The sequence below is a fragment of the Dermochelys coriacea genome, chromosome 28 (genome assembly GCF_009764565.3).
Source record: "Dermochelys coriacea isolate rDerCor1 chromosome 28, rDerCor1.pri.v4, whole genome shotgun sequence".
Lineage (NCBI taxonomy): Eukaryota > Metazoa > Chordata > Testudines > Dermochelyidae > Dermochelys > Dermochelys coriacea.
This window is the reverse complement of record NC_050095.1, coordinates 2,723,060-2,747,807: the sequence shown is the minus strand read 5'-3', so window position 1 is coordinate 2,747,807 and position 24,748 is coordinate 2,723,060. Positions and strand designations below refer to the sequence as shown.

The 24,748-nt window shown below is 46.8% G+C and overlaps 3 protein-coding genes and 1 pseudogene across 5 annotated transcripts in view; 2 read left to right on the top strand and 2 right to left on the bottom strand.

The window, feature by feature from the left end:
* LOC119849401 (zinc finger protein 883-like) overlaps nt 1-13,824 on the top strand; it is a 273,312-nt gene extending 259,488 nt beyond the window's left edge. The window contains exons 4-7 of the mRNA XM_043503852.1: nt 2,037-2,125; nt 2,825-2,951; nt 10,660-10,773; nt 11,141-13,824. Of these exons, the coding sequence (XP_043359787.1) occupies nt 2,045-2,125; nt 2,825-2,951; nt 10,660-10,773; nt 11,141-12,603 (1,785 nt within the window). The 5' untranslated portion in view covers nt 2,037-2,044 and the 3' untranslated portion in view covers nt 12,604-13,824. The remainder of the gene's footprint in view (nt 1-2,036; nt 2,126-2,824; nt 2,952-10,659; nt 10,774-11,140) is intronic.
* Nucleotides 1-24,748, bottom strand: part of LOC119849428 (zinc finger protein OZF-like) — a 776,365-nt gene that overhangs the window by 462,105 nt on the left and 289,512 nt on the right. The gene's annotated exons all lie outside the window — the stretch shown is intronic.
* Nucleotides 1-24,748, top strand: part of LOC119849371 — a 1,398,949-nt pseudogene that overhangs the window by 1,115,786 nt on the left and 258,415 nt on the right.
* Nucleotides 1-24,748, bottom strand: part of LOC119849376 (zinc finger protein 420-like) — a 3,142,523-nt gene that overhangs the window by 3,064,597 nt on the left and 53,178 nt on the right. The gene's annotated exons all lie outside the window — the stretch shown is intronic.

Sequence of the window (24,748 nt, the reverse complement as noted above, 5' to 3'; positions counted from 1 at the left end):
GACACTGAGGTAACACTGTTGTGGGGGGGGGGAATGTCTGTGTGGGGAGATTGCAGCTGGAGCTGAAGGGGCATTGTGGTAGGAGACGCGTCTGGGTGGCTGAACAGGAGGTACCCTAATTAGGTTGGTGGGTTCTGAGGGTTTGGGATTTCGGGGGTGGTTCTGATATGCTAGGCCCCTAGGGTAGCCCTGGCCCCTGTTAATACTAAATTCTGAGCCACAGACTCCAGGTAACTGAAAGACCTCACAGAAAGTGTTGGCATCTGGCATTATAGTGACTCTGCACAAACAGCCCCCCGTCATTTCTCTTCCCATTAGCAATTGCCAGGAGAAAATCCAGCCATGGGAGAGCAAAGAACCCAGGAATGGGACTTTCCCAGCCAGATGTTATACTTAGAAAATGAAAACCAGCAGGATCTTATTTCGGTGATAAAGCAATATGCCATGTTTATTATGATAGTATAGTATAGTTTGATTGTATAGTTACCAGCTTGGAGGTTGCTCGAGCCAAGCCACTGGCCAGGTGGCCTGGACACGAGGAGGGAGCAGGGCCTTGTCAGATGTGCATCTGATGTTCCTGGAGGTTAGTTGCAGAATCAGACCCAAAGTTCTCAGTCTTCAGGGTCTGTTTTTATAGGGTTTTATCCTCATACAAGTTTATAAGGTTTGCTTTGTCATGCTGTTCTCACGTTTGAAGTGATAGCCAATCACAGTTCTCACATTTGAAGTGATAGTCAATCACACAGATGGCACAGCAATAACGGAATGACAGTATGTTTTTGTCATGTTCTTCGGTTCTTCAAGCCCCCCTCCCCCCCGTCCTTGGGGCAGTTGTGGGTGGATTCTAGTATGCCCTCAGGGTTATCATCGGGCTATCTCACCCAATGCACTCCTCAGCCTGTCAGTTCTTCCTCTCGATGTGGTGTCATTTATTAGGCTGGCACTTCAACATTTTTATTACTCATCCAAACACACAATTGCAATCACACTCTATTTTACTTAATATTTTACTTCCTATCACATTTATATTTTATTACCTACACATTCTTTAACGTAACCATTCTCAAATCATTGGGGCATGACTGACTCCAGTGAATATGCATGCCGGTTGTTACACATGAAAAGAAAACAAGCGAGATAGGAATGCAAAAGTGAAGGATTAACAAATCTTGTTCCTGACCTCAAGAAGACAGCAGTCTTATCTTATCACCTTTAGAATAAACTTTTTTTCTCTGGAATGTTTTTCTACAATTAGCACAGACTTTGCAAACTAATAGGCCTGCTTCACTTAGCTCAAACTCAGCAGGCTGAGAGACATATTTCTTTCTAATAATACAAGCCAAATCAGGGGTCTGTACTGGACCATATTTTCCCAAAAATAATTAATGTATTAATTATTACTTTTAATCTAACAGAGAGGAGGGAGAGAGGGGACAGGAAGGAGAGACTGAAAGGGGCAGTGGTAGAACTGAGTGGGGAGAGAAATTTCCAGCTCTCTGATCTACCCAGACACATGCATCATTGCTGGGCAGAATCACTTTCCAGTGAACAAAAAAAGGATCAGACAGAGGAAAAGCCAGTTCCTGATTCCATATTCCCCCTGCTGGGGTGTCCAAGGGAATCCCCCACAGTGACTCCGATGCATCCGATGAAGTGAGCTGTAGCTCACGAAAGCTTATGCTCAAATAAATTTGTTAGTCTCTAAGGTGCCACAAGTACTCCTTTTCTTTTTGCGAATACAGACTAACACGGCTGCTACTCTGAAAAGTGACTCCTTTGGTTCTGCTTTTTTCTAGCATTGTGTTCAGAGACTTTGTTACGGGATGGGGGAGGAAGAAGGGAGATTAAAAATCTCTCTGTGAGCTTAGCCTGGCAGGAGGGGCCAGGTCTGCACTGTAATAAAGAGATCAAGTAATTTCCCAGCATGGCAGAATCTAGGATGTCTGTCTTCAGGGAAAGAGCCTGGGGGAAGCGTGATGTGAAATTAGCTAAAGCCTGTTCTGAAACCCCCACAACTGCCCTTCTCACCCTCCCAGGCTGCAGAATGACATCCATGTTTCCCTCCAGCTCATCCTGTCTTCCCATGGGACAGGGGAAAGAAATGGCTGCAAAGGAGCCAGCTCAGGTAGGGATTATTTGGGCGATGGGGGGGAGGGGAGGAGTTGTGGGGGTTCCTGCAGGAGGGAGAGGGACAGCAAATACACCAGAGATGGGAAGGTTTGCACCGTCTGGTTTGGAGGTTGGACCGGGGCAGGAAATTCACAGGGTGGAGAAAGCGAGGAGGCCAGGGGGTGGCAAACCTGCCAGGATTAGTTTAATAAGTGGCCTAGATTCTAGGAACAGACCCATGAGTTCGGAGGTGGAAATGCCCTGATTTGTGAAACAGAAAATAACCCACCTACATGGGGCTAGGAAAACTGACCAGACTCCCAATGCTGGATCCTGACCTGACTAACCTGCGACTGCTGTGAGATATGAAAGAAGGCCCCACCAGTCAGGTTTGGGGAGATTCCCCTCCCTTCATATCCAGCTTCTCACAATGCGGAGGGTGTTGGGCTTCCTACCAGGCAGCTCTCCCTGGACCCTGCTAGGAGCTCCACCTCCAGTATCAGTCTATGGCTACTGTGATGGATCTGCTGGGAGAGAGGAGGGGCTCTCTCTTCGTCCCCTCACCCTTGTGTTTCCTGGATGCTCTGAACGGGGTTGGGGTGGGACTCTGTTGACTGCGATCCACCCAGAGCTCCCATTTGGCTCCTCTTCCCCACGAATAGTGGGGCTGTGAGTGGGGCAGCAGGCACCGAGTGTGGGACTCTTGCTCTTTCAGGGGCCGGTGACCTTCGAGGAGGTGGCTGTGTATTTCACCAGGGAAGAGTGGGCTCTGCTGGACCTCGCTCAGAGAGCCCTCTGCAGAGACGTCATGCAGGAGAACTATGAGAATGTGACCTCACTGGGTAAGGATTCCTGTCCCCTCGGTTATTAGAAGGGGAAACAAAGAGATGAGGTTCACGCCACCCCCACAATGCCACCTCTACTCTGTCCTGTTTCAGCATCACCCCAACATGCCAGTGACACACACACTGCCAGAGACCTTCCCCTGCTGCGGAACACTTTGGCAGCAGGGCACAGGAGCAGTATCACATGGCGTCAAATATCTCCTGTTTGCTCAAGTAAAACTGGGGGTTAGGTCCCGCATAACAAACAGAAGCTTCCTACCCCTGGCCTTTTCTCAAACCCTGAGCCTACTCCGCTCAAACCAGAATGTGCTTGGGGTGTAACAAGCAGGGTGCTGGAGTCAGAGCTGCTGGTCCAGGAGTTTGCCTGGGACTGGTAAGTATCCGAGTGTGTGTGTTTGCTTGCTGAGGAAGTATCCGAGCGTGTGTTTGCTGGGAGGGCAGGGAGAGAGCCTGAGTGAGTGTCTGATTGGCTGCTAGCCTGCAGGGGGCGGGCATTAGGGTGTCTGTGTGTTTGCGTCAGGGAAGCCTGGCTGTTTAAAAATAGCCAGAGCCTCGCGAACCAGCTGAGCGGCAGCGAACCAGCGGAGCAGCGGGGACAGCAGAGCAGCTCACAGCAGGAGTTTGCCTGGGACTGGTAAGTATCCGAGTGTGTGTGTTTGCTTGCTGAGGAAGTATCCGAGCATGTGTTTGCTGGGAGGGCAGGGAGAGAGCCTGAGTGAGTGTCTGATTGGCTGCTAGCCTGCAGGGGGCGGGCATTAGGGTGTCTGTGTGTTTGCGTCAGGGAAGCCTGGCTGTTTAAAAATAGCCAGAGCCTCGCGAACCAGCTGAGCGGCAGCGGAGCAGCGGGGACAGCAGAGCAGCTCACAGCAGGAGTTTGCCTGGGAGTTCGCCTGGAGTGAGCCCAGTGAGGCTTACATCTTGCCAACGTCTCTGAGGAAGCTCATAGTAGGTAGGTGATATGGAAGGGGGGGGTTCAGCTGTTGTGACCTGCACTGGATGTGCCATGTTTGTCTTTCTTCCACAGGACAGAAGCGACTTTGTCTGTACAAAGTGCAAGCTGGTCTCCATATTGGAAGAGAAGATTGAAGGTCTGGAGCAACAGGTAACGACCCTGCGTTGTATACGAGAGACTGAGGATTTTCTGGACCAAACTCAGGATAGCCTTCTAGGGGCACAAAGCTCCAAAGATATAGAGCAGGTTGCACAGAGGAGCCAAGAGGCCAGTGAAGAAGCTTGGCAACATGTGACCTCCAGAAGAGGTAAGCGGAATGTCCGGGTTCCAGGAACACAGACACAGGTAACTAACCGCTTTCATGTTCTCTCCACAGGTACCAATGCGGAGAGTGGACCAGATGATATGTCTGGGGGGAGAAAGCAGAAGGAGACTCCGCTGGTTGGGAGGCATGAGATGCGATGTCCTGAGGTTGGGGGTTCCACGACCACCACTCCCAAGAGGAGAAGGCGGGTGGTGGTGGTCGGGGACTCTCTCCTCCGGGGGACTGAGTCATCTATCTGCCGCCCTGACCGGGAAAACCGAGAAGTCTGCTGCTTGCCAGGGGCTAAGATTCGTGATGTGACGGAGAGACTGCCGAGACTCATCAAGCCCTCGGATCGCTACCCCTTCCTGCTTCTCCACGTGGGCACCAATGATACTGCCAAGAATGACCTTGAGCGGATCACTGCGGACGACGTGGCTCTGGGAAGAAGGATAAAGGAGTTGGAGGCGCAAGTGGTGTTCTCGTCCATCCTCCCCGTGGAAGGAAAAGGCCTGGGTAGGGACCGTCGAATCGTGGAGGTCAACGAATGGCTACGCAGGTGGTGTCGGAGAGAAGGCTTTGGATTCTTTGACCATGGGATGGTGTTCCATGAAGGAGGAGTGCTGGGCAGAGACGGGCTCCATCTTACGAAGAGAGGGAAGAACATCTTTGCCAGCAGGCTGGCTAACCTAGTGAGGAGGGCTTTAAACTAGGTTCACCGGGGGAAGGAGACTAAAGCCCTGAGGTAAGTGGGAAAGCGGGATACCGGGAGGAAGCACAGGCAGGAATGTCTGTGAGGGGAGGGCTCCTGCCTCATACTGGGAATGAGGGGCGATCAACAGGTTATCTCAAGTGCTTATATACAAATGCACAAAGCCTTGGAAACAAGCAGGGAGAACTGGAGGTCCTGGTGATGTCAAGGAATTATGACGTGATTGGAATAACAGAGACTTGGTGGGATAACTCACATGACTGGAGTACAGTCATGGATGGTTATAAACTGTTCAGGAAGGACAGGCAGGGCAGAAAAGGTGGGGGAGTAGCACTGTATGTAAGGGAGCAGTATGACTGCTCAGAGCTCCGGTACGAAACTGTGGAAAAACCTGAGTGTCTCTGGATTAAGTTTAGAAGTGTGTGCAACAAGAGTGATGTCATGGTGGGAGTCTGCTATAGACCACCGGACCAGGGGGATGAGGTGGATGAGGCTTTCTTCCGGCAACTCACGGAAGCTACTAGATCGCATGCCCTGATTCTCATGGGTGACTTTAATTTTCCTGATATCTGCTGGGAGAGCAATACAGCGGTGCATAGACAATCCAGGAAGTTTTTGGAAAGCGTAGGGGACAATTTCCTGGTGCAAGTGCTAGGGGAGCCAACTAGGGGGAGCGCTTTTCTTGACCTGCTGCTCACAAACCGGGTAGAATTAGTGGGGGAAGCAAAAGTGGATGGGAATCTGGGAGGCAGTGACCATGAGTTGGTTGAGTTCAGGATCCTGACGCAGGGAAGAAAGGTAAGCAGCAGGATACGGACCCTGGACTTCAGGAAAGCAGACTTTGACTCCCTCAGGGAACAGATGGCCAGGATCCCCTGGGGGACTAACATGAAAGGGAAGGGAGTCCAGGAGAGCTGGCTGTATTTCAAGGAATCCCTGTTGAGGTTACAGGGACAAACCATCCCGATGAGTCGAAAGAATAGTAAATATGGCAGGCGACCAGCTTGGCTTAATGGTGAAATCTTAGCGGATCTTAAACATAAAAAAGAAGCTTACAAGAAGTGGAAGGTTGGACATATGACCGGGGAAGAGTATAAAAATATTGCTCGGGCATGTAGGAAAGATATCAGGAGGGCCAAATCGCACCTGGAGCTGCAGCTAGCAAGAGATGTCAAGAGTAACAAGAAGGGTTTCTTCAGGTATGTTGGCAACAAGAAGAAAGCCAAGGAAAGTGTGGGCCCCTTACTGAATGAGGGAGGCAAGCTAGTGACAGAGGATGTGGAAAAAGCTAATGTACTCAATGCTTTTTTTGCCTCTGTTTTCACTAACAAGGTCAGCTCCCAGACTGCTGTGCTGGGCATCACAAAATGGGGAAGAGATGGCCAGCCCTCTGTAGAGATAGAGGTGGTTAGGGACTATTTAGAAAAGCTGGACGTGCACAAGTCCATGGGGCCGGACGAATTGCATCCGAGAGTGCTGAGGGAATTGGCGGCTGTGATTGCAGAGCCCTTGGCCATTATCTTTGAAAACTCGTGGCGAACGGGGGAAGTCCCGGATGACTGGAAAAAGGCTAATGTAGTGCCCATCTTTAAAAAAGGGAAGAAGGAGGATCCTGGGAACTACAGGCCGGTCAGCCTCACCTCAGTCCCTGGAAAAATCATGGAGCAGGTCCTCAAAGAATCAATCCTGAAGCACTTAGAGGAGAGGAAAGTGATCAGGAACAGTCAGCATGGATTCACCAAGGGAAGGTCATGCCTGACTAATCTAATCGCCTTTTATGATGAGATTACTGGTTCTGTGGATGAAGGGAAAGCAGTGGATGTATTGTTTCTTGACTTTAGCAAAGCTTTTGACACGGTCTCCCACAGCATTCTTGTCAGCAAGTTAAGGAAGTATGGGCTGGATGAATGCACTATAAGGTGGGTAGAAAGCTGGCTAGATTGTCGGGCTCAACGGGTAGTGATCAATGGCTCCATGTCTAGTTGGCAGCCGGTGTCAAGTGGAGTGCCCCAGGGGTCGGTCCTGGGGCCCGTTTTGTTCAATATCTTCATAAATGATCTGGAGGATGGTGTGGATTGCACTCTCAGCAAATTTGCGGATGATACTAAACTGGGAGGAGTGGTAGATACGCTGGAGGGGAGGGATAGGATACAGAAGGACCTAGACAAATTGGAAGATTGGGCCAAAAGAAATCTAATGAGGTTCAATAAGGATAAGTGCAGGGTCCTGCACTTAGGATGGAAGAATCCAATGCACCGCTACAGACTAGGGACCGAATGGCTCGGCAGCAGTTCTGCGGAAAAGGACCTAGGGGTGACAGTGGACGAGAAGCTGGATATGAGTCAGCAGTGTGCCCTTGTTGCCAAGAAGGCCAATGGCATTTTGGGATGTATAAGTAGGGGCATAGCGAGCAGATCGAGGGACGTGATCGTTCCCCTCTATTCGACACTGGTGAGGCCTCATCTGGAGTACTGTGTCCAGTTTTGGGCCCCACACTACAGGAAGGATGTGGATAAATTGGAAAGAGTACAGCGAAGGGCAACAAAAATGATTAGGGGTCTAGAGCACATGACTTATGAGGAGAGGCTGAGGGAGCTGGGATTGTTTAGTCTGCAGAAGAGAAGAATGAGGGGGGATTTGATAGCTGCTTTCAACTACCTGAAAGGGGGTTTCAAAGAGGATGGCTCTAGACTGTTCTCAATGGTAGCAGATGACAGAACGAGGAGTAATGGTCTCAAGTTGCAATGGGGGAGGTTTAGGTTGGATATTAGTAAAAGCTTTTTCACTAGGAGAGTGGTGAAGCACTGGAATGGGTTTCCTAGGGAGGTGGTGGAATCTCCTTCCTTAGAGGTTTCTAAGGTCAGGCTTGACAAAGCCCCGGATGGGATGATTTAGTTGGGGATTGATGCTGCTTTGAGCAGGGGGTGGGACTAGACGACTTCCTGAGGTCCCTTCCAACCCTGATATTCTATGATTCTTTCCCTCAAGCATTTATCTATGAAACAACTACAGTTTGTTCATGAATGCAAATATGCCTTGCACTAGATCAGACAGCAACCAAAATGTTCCTTGTAAGTCCACGTTTATTTTATCCAAATGCAGCAGCATGTTTACAAGAAGTGCCAAGTCTAGAACTCATCCAGGATCTGTAAGTTCAGGATGTATTCTAGCATCAGAGGGGTAGCCATGTTAGTCTGGATCTGTAAAAGTGGCAAAGAGTCCTGTGGCACCTTATAGACTAACATATTGGAGCATGAACTTTCTTGGGTGAATACCCACTTTGTCGGATGCATGTAGTGGAAATTTCCAGAGGCAGGCATAAATGTGCAAGCAAGAATCAGGCTAGGGATAACGAGGTTAGTTCAATCAGGGAGGATGAGGCCCTCTTCTAGCAGTTGAGGTGTGAACACCAAGGGAGGAGAAACTGCTTTTGTAGTTGGATAGCCATTCATAGTCTTTGTTTAATCCTGAGCTGATGGTGTCAAATTTGCAAATGAACTGAAGCTCAGCAGTTTCTCTTTGAAGTCTGGTCCTGAAGGTTTTTTGCTGCAGGATGGCAACCTTTAAATCTGCTATTGTGTGTCCAGCGAGGTTGAAGTGTTCTCCTACAGGTTTTTGTATATTGCCATTCCTAATATCTGATTTGTGTCCATTTATCCTTTTACATAGGGACTGTCCAGTTTGGCCAATGTACATAGCAGAGGGACATTGCTGGCACATGATGGCGTATATAACATTGGTGGACGTGCAGGTGAATGAACCGGTGATGGTGTGGCTGATCTGGTTAGGTCCTGTGATGGTGTCGCTGGTGTAGATACGTGGGCAGAGTTGGCATCGATGTTTGTTGCAGGATTTATTCTGTGCTTCTCCTCCATAAACAATTTTACTGGTTCTGGGAGCTCGAAAAAACAGGAATTAACTTTACCTCTCGAGAGCCATTGAACTGCACAGTGAAATCTGCAGGGGAATCATCTTCATCCAGTTCTTCAATTAGATTCTGACCGGTTTCATGACTTGATCAAATTTGAGATTTATATATATCAGTTGCTCCCTATGAATAATAGTGAAATGTCCAAAATTTGGGAAAGCTCTCGTTAGACTTACAAAGCCCTACTCATCCATTCGCAAATCCCCTCATGGATGGAGCCCCATCCGTTGCAATGGCAGTGAGCCTCTGTAAAGGCAAGTGGCTTTTCACAGCTACCAACATCAACTCCTCCTTTTAGATCTCATCCCTGAGTTCTGTCCTTTAGTGACACGATATCGAGGAGTTCTTCCCTTACAAAACAGTCGTAGGACCCAGTGCGGACAAATACCAATAATAAGGTTTATCCTGTGCATGGCATGACTCATCCAAAGCGATGCTCAAATATTCATACTGCTGAAGTTGTGAGTGCAGTTGCGATTCGATGTTGCTATTCAGGTTGGAGATTCTGCATTCTATTGTGTGATGTGAAAGTTGCAGTCCAGAAATTTTCTTCTGTAGATTCTTGTTCTCTGGTGACAGGATTGAAATCGCATCAGTGAGGCATGTTTTTATAAACTCTCCTTCAGAGTAGGGCTTTTTCACATGGTCTATGTACCAGGCCACATAATAGGAGGCAAACGTTACAGTCTGCGATCGGTTGGCACATCTGGTGGAGAACTGGGCTTCTACATCTGTTTGTTTTCTCAAAGTTTTCAGTTTTAAAGTGCAGATTTCAGAACCTTGTGGGAATTCTTGATGGCTAGAAGCGAAATGACGCTGCAAGTTTGATGATTTGAACTTAGAGAGACATGTCTGGCAAAGAAGACACATGGCCTTACCATTACGTTTAACGAAAAAGTACTTATTCTCCCACTCCTGTGGAAGCCTCAATTTTCATCTGTGTTTTCTTTCCTGTTTTCACTTCCCTTCCATTGTTAGATGGTGTAAGAAAAATTCTGATTAAAAATTTCCACACCAGCTAATCCCTGTGTGCTTTCTTCAAGGAGACACTGGTGCCGGCCAGGGGGTGCTGGACCCCTGGCTCTGTCCCAGGCCCCGCCCCCCACTCCACTCCTTTCCCCAAGTCCCCCCGCCTCTTCCCACCCCCTCCCCTATCCCTAGCTTTGTCCTCGCTCCTTCCCCCCCCCCGAGTCTCCTGCATGTTGCAAAACAGCTGATTGCGGCAGGAAGGAGGCACTGGGGGAGGGAGGGGTGAGGCTGCACACTGTGTTCTTGCTCCCCCACCCCCCAGTGCCTCCTCAATGCCGCAAAACAGCTGATTGCGGCAGGCGGAAAGCGCTAGGGGAAGAAGGGGGGCTGCATTCTACGTCCTCACCTCTCTGCCCTTCCTCCCCAGAGTCTCCTGAACACCACAAAGCAAATGATCACAGTGGGCAAGACCACGGGGGAGGGAGGAGGAGGTGCTGATCAGGGAGGCCACCAGTGGGTGGGAGGTGCTGTGGGAGGGAAGGGTGGCTGATAGGGCTGCTGGTGAGTACTGAGCAACCACCATTTTTTTCCCCGAGTCAGCTCCTAGCAGGAGCCACATATTATCTTCTGAAGATATTTTCCAGAGCCACCCCTGAGCTGTACAGTGTACCCATGGAAAAGACCAAGGGGATACACCTATTGAGTCAACCTTCCCAGACCGTGGCATTTTCAGTGAGGACTTCCCCAGGCACGCTGGGTCACACTACGTACTGAAGTTAAATTAATAGAATGTTTTTTATGAAATCACCTGAACTCCTTTGTTTTCTTTCATTTGAGCAGGGATTCCAGTTTCCAAACCTGATGTGCTTTCCCAGCTGGAACAAGGGGAAGAGCCATGGGTCCCAGACCTTCAGGGTTCAGAGGAAAGAGAGATCCTGAGAGCTCACTGCACAGGTGAGGAAACATTAAACCAACTCAGAATCTGTAAGTGCCTGAAGGAAACATCTGGGATGCCCTACAAAGCCCTTGGGAGGTCTCGTGGTTCATTATTGTCCCTATCAGGGGTTGTATCCTCAGGGTAAATATAGCTCATGGCTTCCTGTAGATCCTAGCAGACACTAGGCCATAGCTTCCTCCCTTCCCCCTTCGAATTTGGATGGGATGTGAAGGCTGAATTGATCCCCCTCCTCTCTCCTATTTGGGGGAAGAGCTTGGGGGAGTTAAGTTCCTGATTTTTATTTGACCTCTCTCCAGCCCTTTTTATTTTATTTGATCTTCCCCTTTCCATCCCTGTTTGAGGTTTCTGTCTCTATCACAGCAGGTGATGCAATGGCACGTGAGAAAAAGGAGCAGAATTCTCAGCAGAAAGATGCTGAGCAAGTGGATAAACACAGAGCATTATCACAAAGATCGGAAAGGAATGTGTCCAGGAGTCATGAGCAGGGAAAATCCTCTGAGATTCAGCACAGACCAGAGAGAGAGCAGGGAAACCAGCCAGGGGAGAAAGTCGGTAAATGTATTTACTCTCAGGGAACTCAGAAGAACCTCAAGGAGACAACAATCCAGCAGGAAATCCTCATGGGAAAGAAAAAAAATTCATGCACTGAGTGTGGAAAAAACTTAAGTAACTACTCAGCCCTTATTAAACATCAGAGAATCCACACAAGAGAGAGGCCCTATCAATGCCGTGAGTGTGGGAAAAACTTCACTCACAGATCAGGTCTTTTTCAACATCAGAGCATCCACACAGGGGAGAGGCCTTATGAATGCAGTGAGTGTGGGAAAAGCTTCATTCGGCGCTCACATCTTATTACACATCAGAGAATCCACACAGGAGAGAAACCTAATGAATGCAGTGAGTGTGGGGAGACCTTCAGTCAACGCTCAAGCCTTGTTAGTCATCAGAGAATCCACACTGGGGAGAGGCCCTATGAATGCCGTGAGTGTGGAAAAACCTTCAATTGCAGCTCACACCTTATTACCCATCAGAGAATCCACACAGGAGAGAGGCCCTGTGAATGCAGCGAGTGTGGGAAAACCTTCAATTGCAGCTCACACCTTATTACCCATCAGAGAATCCACACAGGAGAGAGGCCGTATGAATGCAGCGAGTGTGGGAAAACCTTCAATTGCAGCTCACACCTTATTACCCATCAGAGAATCCACACAGGAGAGAGGCCGTATGAATGCAGTGAGTGTGGGAAAACCTTCAATCGCAGCTCAAACCTTATTACCCATCAGAGAATCCACACAAGGGAGAGGCCTTATGAATGCAGTGAGTGTGGGAAAAGCTTCACTAACCGAGCAGCCCATCTTAATCATCAGAGAATCCATACAGGGGAGAGGCCCTATGAATGCAGTGAGTGTGGGAAAAACTTCACTCATAGATCAGGACTTTTTCAACATCAGAAAATCCACACAGGGGAGAGGCCCTATCAATGCAGTGAGTGTGGGAAAACCTTCATTCGGTGCTCACACCTTATTACACATCAAAGAATGCACACAGGTGAGAAACCCAATGAATGCAGTGAGTGTGAGGAAACCTTCAGTCAACGCTCAAGCCTTGTTAGTCATCAGAGAATCCACACAAGGGAGAGGCCCTATGAATGCAATGAGTGTGGGAAAACCTTCATTCGGTGCTCACATCTTATTACACATCAGAGAATGCACACAGGTGAGAAACCCTATGAATGCAGTGAGTGTGGGAAAACTTTTTTTTGGAGCTCAGCCCATGTTAGGCATCAGAGAATCTGCAAGGGAGATCAACACGATAAAAGACTCTAGGGCTATGAAGACTTCTTTTTTTCTTTAATACTTTGGCTGATTCCCACATAGTAACCTTTACAGCTGTTTGAAATGTTTGCAGCACCGTTATATCTCAGCTTGTCCAGATGAGGGGCCCATTTTTACCTTTTGCAGTTTTCCCTGTTTCGAGATGGACCCATTTGTCCTTTCTATCAACTCCATTGTCCCATGAGTAATTTGGATATGCCCTTCCTACAGGGAACCAGGGAGCATCACATTTATCCCATTCCTCCTATTGCAAAGTTACTGTTAGTCACCAATGATGCAAATTGTATCATTGCCTGTTGTTTTCACGTTGATCTGGGTTGTGCTGAAGAGCAGTTATATTGGGAGCTTTTAAAATTATATTTAAATGAAGAGGAGCAGGGGCAGGAAAAAAGTGTCATTTGAGCCTCTGTGACAGTGGAAGGAGATGGGGTGTCTCAGAGATTCCCTCCTTCCCCATCACTCCAGAACTGTTTTTCTCTGCATGGCTCAAACAGGAGGTATCTTCATCTTCATTCTATCCCTCCACTTTTCAAAATGTCATGTGATGAAGTTTTCTCAGTTGTCTGTGCTTGGAGATGATGTTTTACTTCTTTAATCCTATATCAGAGTCACTATGACGAGAGATGAAAGTGTCAAAGACCTGGAAGGGGAATTCAAAAGGATCCCAAACACAGTGTGATCATTTGGAGTTTAAATCCCTGGTTCCATCTATTGGTAAAACCACTTCTGGCAAGGTGGCTGTTTTTCCCCCATTATGGGGATGCTAGGATACTAAAAATTTTGTAAATAACATAACTGACCATTGAGACAGTGCTGAGTGAAGCAGGTTTGAAGGATCAGAGGAGAATGTGATGGGAGAATCTCTTGCCCTGATTCTGAATAATCAGATGTAACCTGCTCTGGAATTTCACTTGACATTTTCATTGTCATGTATTCTATCTCTCTGTGATGTGACTTCTATCTTTTCTGAAGGCTCTTTGGCCACCCAATTGGATATTAGTTCAGTTTGATAGGATGTAGCTCAGATTTATAGGAGAATTTAAGACAAACGACCATTTGCTAAAGTCATCATTTCTCACTTCAGCTTTGCTTTTTCCCCATCCCTCCATGATGACATGGAGAAAGTTCAAGTGCAGTTCGGTCAACAGGAGAGAACTCTCCAATTTACTGGACATGCTAACAAAGAAATAGCGGTGATTTAAAATCTCCATTCAATAAACAACAGCAGAACCCCAACTAACTGAAGGAAGTGCATATGATCAGTTTAGTTCAATTGTTGAAGTCAATATTGTCACAGATGATGTGGGGAGAGAATTCCATGGTAAGTGATTTTGAACTAGGCAAAATGCCCATATGTTTGGTTCCCAAAGCATTTGTAACCCAGGCTCCACAGAAGATCTCTCATAGCTAATCCTATGGTATGGGAGATGCTGCCCTTCATGACGCAGATGTTGAAGAAATAGAAGTGGGGGGTTTGTTGAATTTATCCTTTGTAGGTGCTAAAAATGTGTATAAAATGAAATCAGTGTGGGAAATCTAATAGCTGCAGAAAAATAGCTATTTTTTAATAGAAACTCCAGCTCTGATAACTAACAGAGATTCTGATCCAGGCCTGTATCCAGTTCCTTGCCGGGAACTGTGCCACCAAATTAAAGAAAAACTGGGCATGTTTCAGGAAGCCATTCCTCACTAACACTGGGATTTGGGAGTAGTTTTGTAAAGGATTTTACTTCAGAGAAGTGTAAATTTACCCTAACCAAGGCCAAGGATTTGGAAAGAACTGGGGTTGAAAGAGTCCACACCAGTTCTTGGTTTCCGTCCCAGTAAAGAAAGCTCTGGTGACCAATGACCCAAGGAAAATTGTTTGTATGACTCCACTTCCTAGTTCAGTGTCATTGATTACCAGTCCAAAGGTTAGACTGAGAACAATCATCATTCACCATTTCGATCCAAAGAGAGGACATTCCTTCATAGGACATTCCTTCTCTGTGGATCCCAAAGTGGTTGCCTGATTGAGTAACAAGGACTTTCAGGGTGTAGAAATGATGATAACCAATGAGGCAACAAATTCAGACTTTCGGATACTCGCATGTTGAGTCCTGATTCTATGGTTTTGTATCTGATGCTATGGCTACACAATAAATCCGATGTTGGCACAGCTGCACCAACGTAGTTGCGCTGCTGTAGCACTACTATTACAAATGCTCTAAGCCAATGGGAGAGATCTCTCCCATTGGACTTGATTAATCTAGGCCCCGCAAGCAGCAGTGGCTATGTTGGCAGGAGAAGCTCTCCTGCTGATGTAGCGCTATCTACACAAGGGGTTAGGGCTGTTTAATTACGTTGCTCAGCTATGTGAATTTTTCACACCCCTGACCAAAATAGTAATACTGATAAATGTCTTTAGTGTAGACCAGACAGTTATCTCTTGCGTTTTGTGTATTTACATCACTTCTCCTCTACCTCCTCCTACTTTGAAACATTAAAAAGTGTGAAAGGAGAGGTATTTTCCCTCATAATGCAAACATTCCCACATAGGAGACCCCTTCCACCAACGCACATGGCAGAAGAACCAGAGATATATGAACTCACAGAAGTGGTTGGGACCTACGTTGGGACAAACCACAACTTGAGCCAAGGTTCAGTTGTTGGCAATGGGAATTAAAAGAAAACTAACATATATGACACGAATTTGTGATCTTTGAATATGTTGTTGTTACCAATGAAAATGAAATTATAGGTGAAGTTATTGGTTAAAGAGTAGGAAACTAATTGTGTGATAATCTGAATTATTTTGGAAAACTGAAAGTTGTCTTGTTTTTTGTTTTGTCATTCAGGCTTTATGAAGATGGCTAATCTTCAAAAGTTACTTTGATTTAATTTACCCCCTGTAGTGTAAGGAGTTCTGGTAGAAAATCTCACTCCAAAGGTTGGGGTGGGAGAATGTGTGTGAGAAAGAGTGTATAAGAGAATATTGGCCCAGTATAGATTTTAATTTTTTGTATTTCAAATAGAACTTATTTTGCTTAGCTTCAAAGTCAATTTCTATTAAAAGGAAAATTACTTGAGGAGACAAGTTGTATAACTTTTTACCCACTTAGACTGTAGGGTCACTGACTTCCCCACTTCTCTCATTTTCAAAGGAAAGGCATGAAATCTGTCATAGGATGTGTCCAGCAGCTAGGAAAGCTGCAATCATCAACCTTCCATATCAAGGAAAAGGGAGTCCCTTACCTTTTAGGTCAAAAAGCCGTCTAAAGGCTGGTCTATGCTGAAAAGCTATGTTGACATAGCCACATCTCTCGGGTGTGTGAAAAATCCACTCCACTGAAAGAAGTAGTTACTGTGAGCTGAGCCTCAGTGTAGACAGTGTAAGGTTATCAGAAGAATACTTCCAGTGTTTGAAGTGTAGACATAGCCTTAGACAGATTGATCCCCTATGGGAAGCAACTCATGACATCAATTCTGATCTTGACCTTTCTTCCTGTATGTGAGAAAGCTACTAGCATGGAGGCTGAGCCAGCTGTCCGATCGCCTGGTTCCTCAATTGTAGCTACAGCTCTTAGTACCCATCCATCCAAAGACTGAGAGAAATGGAGAGTTCCAACCATTGTCATTTTAGTATCTTATTGTGCTGGCCTTTCTATTATATCAGGGTGTGACTGCATATCTCGGTATAGCTCATGCATGTATGACAAAAACTCATTGGTGCCAATTGGCAAAGGGGTCACTGTTATTCACAAGCAACTCCTGTCTCAGACCTGAGAAACTCACCATGCCTAATACACTGATTTAATGAGATTTATCCAGGAAGCATAGCAGTGAGATCTCTCATGAAAGCTTGTAAATTATTGTTACTCCTAATCACTGCGAGAGGTGTGTACGAGAGTCGTACTGAAGGAGTAATGTAAGTACATGGAAAGTTATGCCCATATGGTATTGTCATGAAAGTGAGTCACCCCAATCGTAGGTCTTGGTGGGAACGGCCCATCTAGTGGGAGGGAATTGTGACCCCCTCCCTTGCTAGCTAGTTATGCGATTTATTGCGCCGTTGTCAACCTTTGCACCAACCCAGAAAAGCCAATGGAAAACCATCAAAGATAAACTATAGACATTGAAACCCTGTGGAAGTGACAAGGACAATATGACAATGAGGAGATCATCCTTTCTGTGAATGAAGACAAAAGACTGATTCAGTTTATGAAAGTGGGGAGAAAAATACTCTGGGTCCATTCACCAAGGAGATCCCTGACAACCGGTGGTGCTTCATGAAAGGCAGGGCCCTGGCTCCTAGGGACTAGCAATCACTGCAATAGACTGAAGTGTGAGGTGAGACTCTACTTAGCTAGGAAAGGTAACTATTAAATAGTGTAGGTTGCATTTTGTTGTTTTGTTTGTAACTGTTTCCATCACTCACATTTGTTTCTGTTTAAATCTTTATTCCTTGCTGAATAAATTTCCATTTGTTCGATAACTGTACTCAAGTGTTCCCCAGGTTAACTGCATTGTGTGAGCACCCATGGCCCTCTATGGAGCTGCCCTTCTCCTTCCCGTTCTATGATCTCATCTTTCATTGACTCCAGCATTTTTTTTCATCATCAGTGTTAGGGAGATTATTCCTTCACCCACTTACTTCCCTGAAACACTATTTCGCTAGGAGGGTGGCGAAGCATTGGAATGGGTTCCCTACGGAGGTGGTGGAATCCTTTCCATGTACTTAGAGGTTTTTAAGGCCCTGCTTGACAAAGCCCTGGCTGGGATGATTTAGTTGGGGATTGGTCCTGCTATGAGCAGGGGCTTGGACTAGATACCTCCTGAGGTCTCTTCCAACCCTGATCTTCTATGATTATAGGCCGCTGGATGCTCTGGAAACAGGAGGGCTCTGAGTGTTACACCTAACAAGCATGGCCTGTCTGGGGTTGTAGCTCCATGGTAGTGTGTATGTTTTTCATGTATAAAGCCCTGGATTCAATCCCCATCATCTCCAGGTTCTCCTTTTGCTCTGCTGCTTTGCTCATGCCCAGCGGGGATGTGGCCGAGCAGTCTCCCTGCACAAGTTTCAATCCTGAGGACTGAGGGTCAAGTGACAATCATATGGAAGGTTTGTGTGTGGGAGGGTGTTTCTGCTCCTAAATCACCTGCTTGCTTTTAAGATTCCCATTCACTGGGCTGCTTGAGGAGGAAGGAGAAGGGAGAATCAAGGGTCCCATCAGCACAGACTGAGAGGCAAGGACACGGAGGGTCAGTCAGTGCCAGGAGAGGAAAGACGTCAGTGATTTACACAAGACGGGACACTGTCTCTTTGAGGGGACAGGAGGCGAGGGCAGCTTGTTTGGGATGATGCTGAGTGTTAGAATATAGATATTCAGGCCTGTCTGTAAAGGCCTGTACGCTAAGAATTTAGGTGTATTCTTATCACTTGGCTAGTTATAGAGATATAAAAGAGAGAATCAAAATCACTGTCTGCCGGTGTAAGGTCCTTCTCTTACTGTGACAGTCTGAGGCCCTGTTCTTAGGCTAAGGCCTTTGGCTAAGAGCAGACACAGCCATAAGCTGGGAAACGACTGGTCACCTCCTCACATCCCAAACTAGTCACATTGAAATAAGGTGCTATTGGGCTGTTAGGATATAATCCTGTCCTGATAATGCCTATTGCCTCCAGAGAAAGGGACTTGGTTTGATAGCATCCTGTCTGGCAAGAACTCACTTATCAATAGCTGGGATGTGAAATCCTCATTTCTTTGTTTGTTCTATCACCGTAGTCCCCATTTCCCAATTGTTTGTCTGTATAATCTAGGTCTGGTTCTGTGATTGTTGCAGTCTGCTGTATAATTAATTTTGCAGGGTGTAAGCTAATTAAGATGGTGGGATATAATTGATTACATAATCATTTAACAATATGTTAGGATTGGTTAGTTAAATTTCAGGAAATTAATTGGTTAAAGTATAGCTAAGCAAAACTCAACTTTTACTATATAGTCTGCAGTCAATCGGGAAGTGAGTGAGGGGACGTGGGCGGGAAAATGGGAACAGGGAATGGGGGTGGGGAAATTGGAATGATGTTTAGCTAAAGGCGGAAATGGTAACAGGGACACAGGTAAGGCTCTGTGGTGTCAGAGCTGGGAAGGGGGACACTAAGGAACGAAACTGGAATCATGCTCGCTGGAAGTTCACCCCAATAAACATCGAATTGTTTGCACCTTTGGACTTTGGGTATTGTTGCTCTCTGTTCATGTGAGAAGGCATGGAAGGCTCAAAGCAGGACCAATCCCCAACTAAATCATCCCAGCCAGGACTTTGTCAAGCAGGACCTTAAAAACCTCTAAGGATGGAGATTCCACCACCTCCGTAGGGAACCCATTCCAGTGCTTCACCACCCTCCTAGTGAAATAGGGTTTCCTAATATCCAAACTAGACCTCCCCCACTGCAACGTGAGACCATTGCTCCTTGTTCTGTCATCTGCCACCACTGGGACCAGCCGAGCTCCATCCTCTTTGGAACCCTCCTTTACGTAGTTGAAGGCTCCTATCAAATCCCCACTCATTCTTTTCTGCTGCAGACTAAACAATCCCAGTTCCCTCAGGCTCTCCTCTTTAGTCATGTGCCCCAGCCCCCTGATCATTTTCATTACTAATACATCCCAATACGTCGTTGGCCTTCTGGGCAACAGGGGCACACTGCTGACTCATATCCAGCTTTTCATCCACTGTAATCCCCAGGTCCTTTTCTTCACAGTTTAGCCAGTCGGTCCCCAGCCTGTAGTGGTGCATGGGATTCTTTCGTCCTAAGTACAGAACTCTGCACTTGTCCTTGTTGAGCCTCATCACATTTCTTTAAGCTTCATGAGAAGCCCATTCCCCTCTCTGAGGGCCAATCATGCTGTCCTGGATTAAAACGTCTGAAGGGCTGGATGCGCCCCCCCCCCCGGCTATAGTTTGCCCACCCTTGAAATAGCCCCATGGTGGGACAATACCCTCATGATTAAGAGCAAAGGACTCAGGCTGAGAACTGATTTAACTCCCCTTATCTGGGATTTAACAAATCGTCTTCCATGGAGACTCTGGGAACATGTGACGATCCAGACTCGGGGGGTTCGGGCTGCTTTAATCTCGGTAAAAATGTGAACTTGATTCCAAGAAGGGAGAGAGGAGAAGCTGACTTTGGTCCCAGGCTGGGGGTCTCCTGGATGGTGGGAAACATTTTTTGTTGCTGCCAGGGGACAACGGGGAACTGGCAACATCCCAGGGCTGGGATGAAAGGGGAATGTTGCATGGACTTTATTATAGAGGCCCCAGCCTGCTTCTCAGAGCCCACAGGACACAGTCTAGGGAAGGGCGAGTCATTTCACCCTGCATTCTCAGGAGAAGCCAGTGGCCGTCCTTGAACAGACACACAGGAGAGTAACCATGGCAGTTCTGTGGAGAACTCTGGCTCTCAGGGGATCCAGCTAGGAAAGGGAGCGCTGGGGGCGCTGCAGTTTTTGCAATGGGGAGGAGGGCCAGACCAGTGGGGCTGTCACAGCTGGCTTTGCCAGGGGAGAGGCTCTAGGTTACGTGTTGGAGGGGAAGGGGGCAGTAGGGGCTACAGGATGCGTCGGGGAAAGGTTAAAATGAAACTGTACAAAAAAACCTTCTCCTTTGCTCCAGCTAAAGACCCGACTTTGGCCTCTCCCCCTTTTATGAAAAATCTCCATCTCTACCCTGGCTCTCAGAAACCCCCTCTCTCCCATGAGTATTTGCACGGTTTCTTCCTTTTTTTTTCACGGTCTTCTACAAATATTTTTGCCATGGAAATGATCAAGTATATTTAAAATGAGAAAAACAAGCAAATAACACATCTGTATCTCCTTCACTAGGCATGGTGTCGTGTCTGAATTTTTCTACCGAAAAGTCTCGGCAGGCAGAGTCACCCCTACAATTACTGCAAATCAGGCTTGCACCCAGCAGTTCTTGGGGCTGGGGGGGACAGAACTGAGTTTCACTGGTATCAGTGAGGGAAATGGGTGGAAGTGAGCTGTCTGGGTAATATTTTAATCCTCTATGTATATATTTTTTTGTGGGATTAAATCATTGCAGCTTCTAATCCTCGCACTCTCCCAAGGAAATAACGTTTCTGTGCAAAGTACCCAAAACTTTTAACAATAAGAAGTGACAATAAATTGGCCACACGATGGCACCAAAACCTAAGAAATAAGAAGCCATATGTTTCTTCAATGTGCATTGATGCTGAAAAGGGACGTGTTTTTTCTTTATCTCCCAGCCCCCCTACTCTAACCTACTCTCCTCCCACTGCAAGGAATAAAACCCAGGAGTCCTGACTCCCATCTGCCCTGCTCTAGCCCACGAGACCCCACTCCTAGTGACAAATGTGGGACTCAGAGACCCTTGTGCTGTCCCCTCGCTCCCCTGCCTGTTTTGGACTTGAAACACAATGGGGTTTCCTTTGGTAGTTTTGAACCTTGCAACCAGGAAGGGGGTGATTTTAGGTGCAGGTTCCAAACAGCGCAATGAAACAGCCAGATGGGGCAGCAGGTATCGGGGTCGGAGTCATTGAAATAATCATAGCAACGTACATCAGGGAAACCGTTATTGATGAAGTGTCAATGGAAGGTCGGAATCTGATAGTGTCAGTATCACACTAGAGGGTGCTGAGTAGCAGCCGTGTTAGTCTATATTCGCAAAAAGAAATGGAGGACTTGTGGCACCTTAGAGACTAACAAATGTATTAGAGCATAACCTTTCGTGAGCTACAGCTCACTTCATCGGATGCAAGTGAGCTGTAGCTCACGAAAGCTTATGCTCTAATAAGTTTGTTAGTCGCTAAGGTGCCACAAGTACTCCTTTTTTCTAGAGGGTTCTGTGATGGTTTTAATTTTGACATCCAAATCTAGCCACCACCTATCACAGGTTTTAACCTCTTCTTCTCTTACCGTTGCTCAGTATCAGAGAAGGGAAGAGAGAGTGAGCAATAGAAACAGAGACCTAGTGAGTGAAGCAAACATTTATTTACTCCTTGCTTGGCTCTGTCAACTGTTTGGGTACCAACTCACCCACCACCCACTGTCTCTTCAGGCTTCAATGGACAGGAAGACCTCAGCTGTGAATGGGACTTGGGGAGCGCGAGACATTACTGTGAGCTGGGACCCCAGACTCACTCCTCATCCAGCTCCATACTGTCCTGTGCACCCCAAACCCTTCCCCTCTTTGATTCCTGCTTCCGCTCAAATTCCCCAAGACCTCCAGTTCAGTTGAAGACCAGCCACCAGAGGGGAAGGACATCTCCCATCCGTGGCTGAGCTTGGAGCTGACAGCGCCTGAGACCTGCTGAGACTGCAAGAGCTGCCGGTCACACTGGCTGGCTGAGAGTCACGACTGACTGCGAAGTTGGGGGACAGGACCCTCTGGCTTCCCCAGGAGCCCGCCTGGTTGGACTCGCTGTGGAAAGCACATGGAGGGGCAGAGGATGCTGAATGCTCCGAGGTCACACCCAGGAAGGGGGAAGTTGTGTGAGCTGTGTGTCCTGCAGACAGTCTGCTCACAGAAAGGAGACTTCCCCAGAGTCCTGCCTGGTTTCATATGGAGCATTTCCAGAGCGTCGCCCGGGGACTCTATGACAAAGCTTATACAGGGTAAACTCATAAATTGTTCACCTTCTGTAACACTGATAGAGAGAGATGCACAGCTGTTCCTCCCCAGGTATTAATACATACTCTGAATTAATTAATAAGTAAAAACGGATTTTATTAACTACAAAGAGTAGGATTTAAGTGGTTCCAAGTAATAACTGACAGAACAGAGTGAATTACCAAGTAAAATAAAATGAAACACACAAGTTTAAACTAATAGAGTAAGAAAACTGAATACAGATAAAATCTCACCGTCAGAGACATTTCAATAAGCTTCTAGCATAGACTGGACACCTTCCAAGTCTGGGCCCAATCCTTTCCCCTGCTCCAGTCTTTGTTCCAGCTCAAGTGGTAGCTAGGGGATTTCTCATGACTCCAGCCCCCGTAGTTCTGTTCCACCCCCTTATATATCTTTTGCATAAGGCAGGAATCCTTTGTCCCTCTCTGGGTTCCCACTTGTCAAGGTTCCTTTCCCAGTCTGAACTCTAGGGTACAGATGTAGGGACCTGCATGAAAACGTCCTAAGTTTACTTTTACCGGCTTAGGTTAAAACTTCCCCAAGGTACAAACTATTTTACCTTTTGCCCTTGGACTTCCACTGCCACCACAAATGTCTAACCGATATTAATATTAGGAAAGAGTACATTTGGAAATGTCTTTCCGTCCCCAAAATCCTCCCACCTTTGGAAGGTGGCGGGTGTATTCAGTAGCCCGAAAGGAAGTACATTAAATTCATACAGCCCGACATGAGTGGTGAAGGCTGATCTTTCCTTGGCAGAGTCATCTAGCAGTACCTGCCAGTACCCCTTGGTTAAGTCCAAGATAGAGATGAACTGGGCCCATCCCAGTTTCTCTAATAGTTCATTTGTGCGTGGCACTGGATAGTTGTCTGGGCGAGTTACAGCATTTAGCTTACGGTAGTCCATGCAAAAACGTATCTCCCAATCTGGTTTGGGAACTAGAACCACTGGAGATGCCCATGCACTGCCAGAGGGGCGGATTACATCCATCTGTAACATATCCAAAAAGAAAAGGAGTACCGGTGGCACCTTAGAGACTAACAAATTTATTAGAGCATAAGCTTTCGTGAGCTACAGCTCACTTCATCGGATGCATTTAAAATGCATCCGATGAAGTGAGCTGTAGCTCACGAAAGCTTATGCTCTAATAAATTTGTTAGTCTCTAAGGTGCCACCGGTACTCCTTTCTTTTTGCGAATACAGACTAACACGGCTGCTACTCTGAAACCTGTAACATATCCAGGATCTCCCATTTTATAGCAGTTTTAGCTTGAGGAGACACCCAGTAAGGTTGGACTTTAATTGGGTGAGCATTACTTGTGTCAATGGAGCGGTATGCCCATTCAGTCAGTCCTAACATGGCTGAGAACGTCGGCGCATAGCTAGTGCACAGCTCCTGGTTCTGCTGTTACTGCATACACCCGAGGGTCATGGAGAGGTTCACTTCTTCCACGCCACCGGCACTATTCCCTTCGTAGTAGACACCTTCAAGCCACTCAGCGTCATCTCCTCCCTGGGCTGTAAACTGACAAACCTTTAATTCTCTGGACTAAAAGGGCTTTAGACAATTAATATGATATACCTTAGGCTTTCGTTTGGAGGAGGGGAATGCTATGAGATAATTAACAGCTCCCAGGCGCTCCTGGACCGTGAATGGCCCTTCCCACGATGCTTCCATTTTATGGGCCTGGAGTGCCTTTAAGACCATGACCTGGTTCCCTACTTCGAAGCAATGCTTTCTGGCATATTTAGCAAACCAGGCATTTTGCTCTTTTTGAGCATCCTGTAGTTTTCTTTAGGAAGGGGTAGAGAAGTCTGGAGGGTGTTTTGTAGGTTGGTTACAAAGTCCAGAATTCAGAGTAGCAGCCGTGTTAGTCTGTATTCGCAAAAAGAAAAGGAGTACTTGTGGCACCTTAGAGACTAACAAATTTATTTGAGCATAAACTTTCGTGAGCTACAGCATCTGATGAAGTGAGATGTAGCTCACGAAATATTATGCTCAAATAAATTTGTTAGTCTCTAAAGTGCCACAAGCACTCGTTTTCTTTTTGCAAACTCCAGAATGTTTATTCCTGGAGAAAATGTAAATCCCTCCCTTTGCTACTTCACCAACTGTAACGGCCCCTTAAGCTCGAGGCCATATACAAGTTCAAATGATGAAAACCCTAAACTAGGATGTGGTACAGCTCTGTAGGCAAAGAGCAAGTGCTGCAACACTAGGTCCCAATCACTAGAGTGCTCATTAACGAATTTACGTATCATGGCCCCCAAAGTTCCATCACACTTTTCCACCAGGCCATTTGTTTGATGGTGGTAAGGAGAGGCAACTAAGTGATATACCCCATGAGCTTCCCAAAGGATTTCCATAGTTTCTGCCAGGATATTAGTTCCTACATCTGTGAGGATATTGGAGGGCCAACCTACCCTGGCAAAAATGTCTGCTAGTGCCTGGCACACACTTTTAGCCCTGGTGTTGCTTAGAGCTACTGC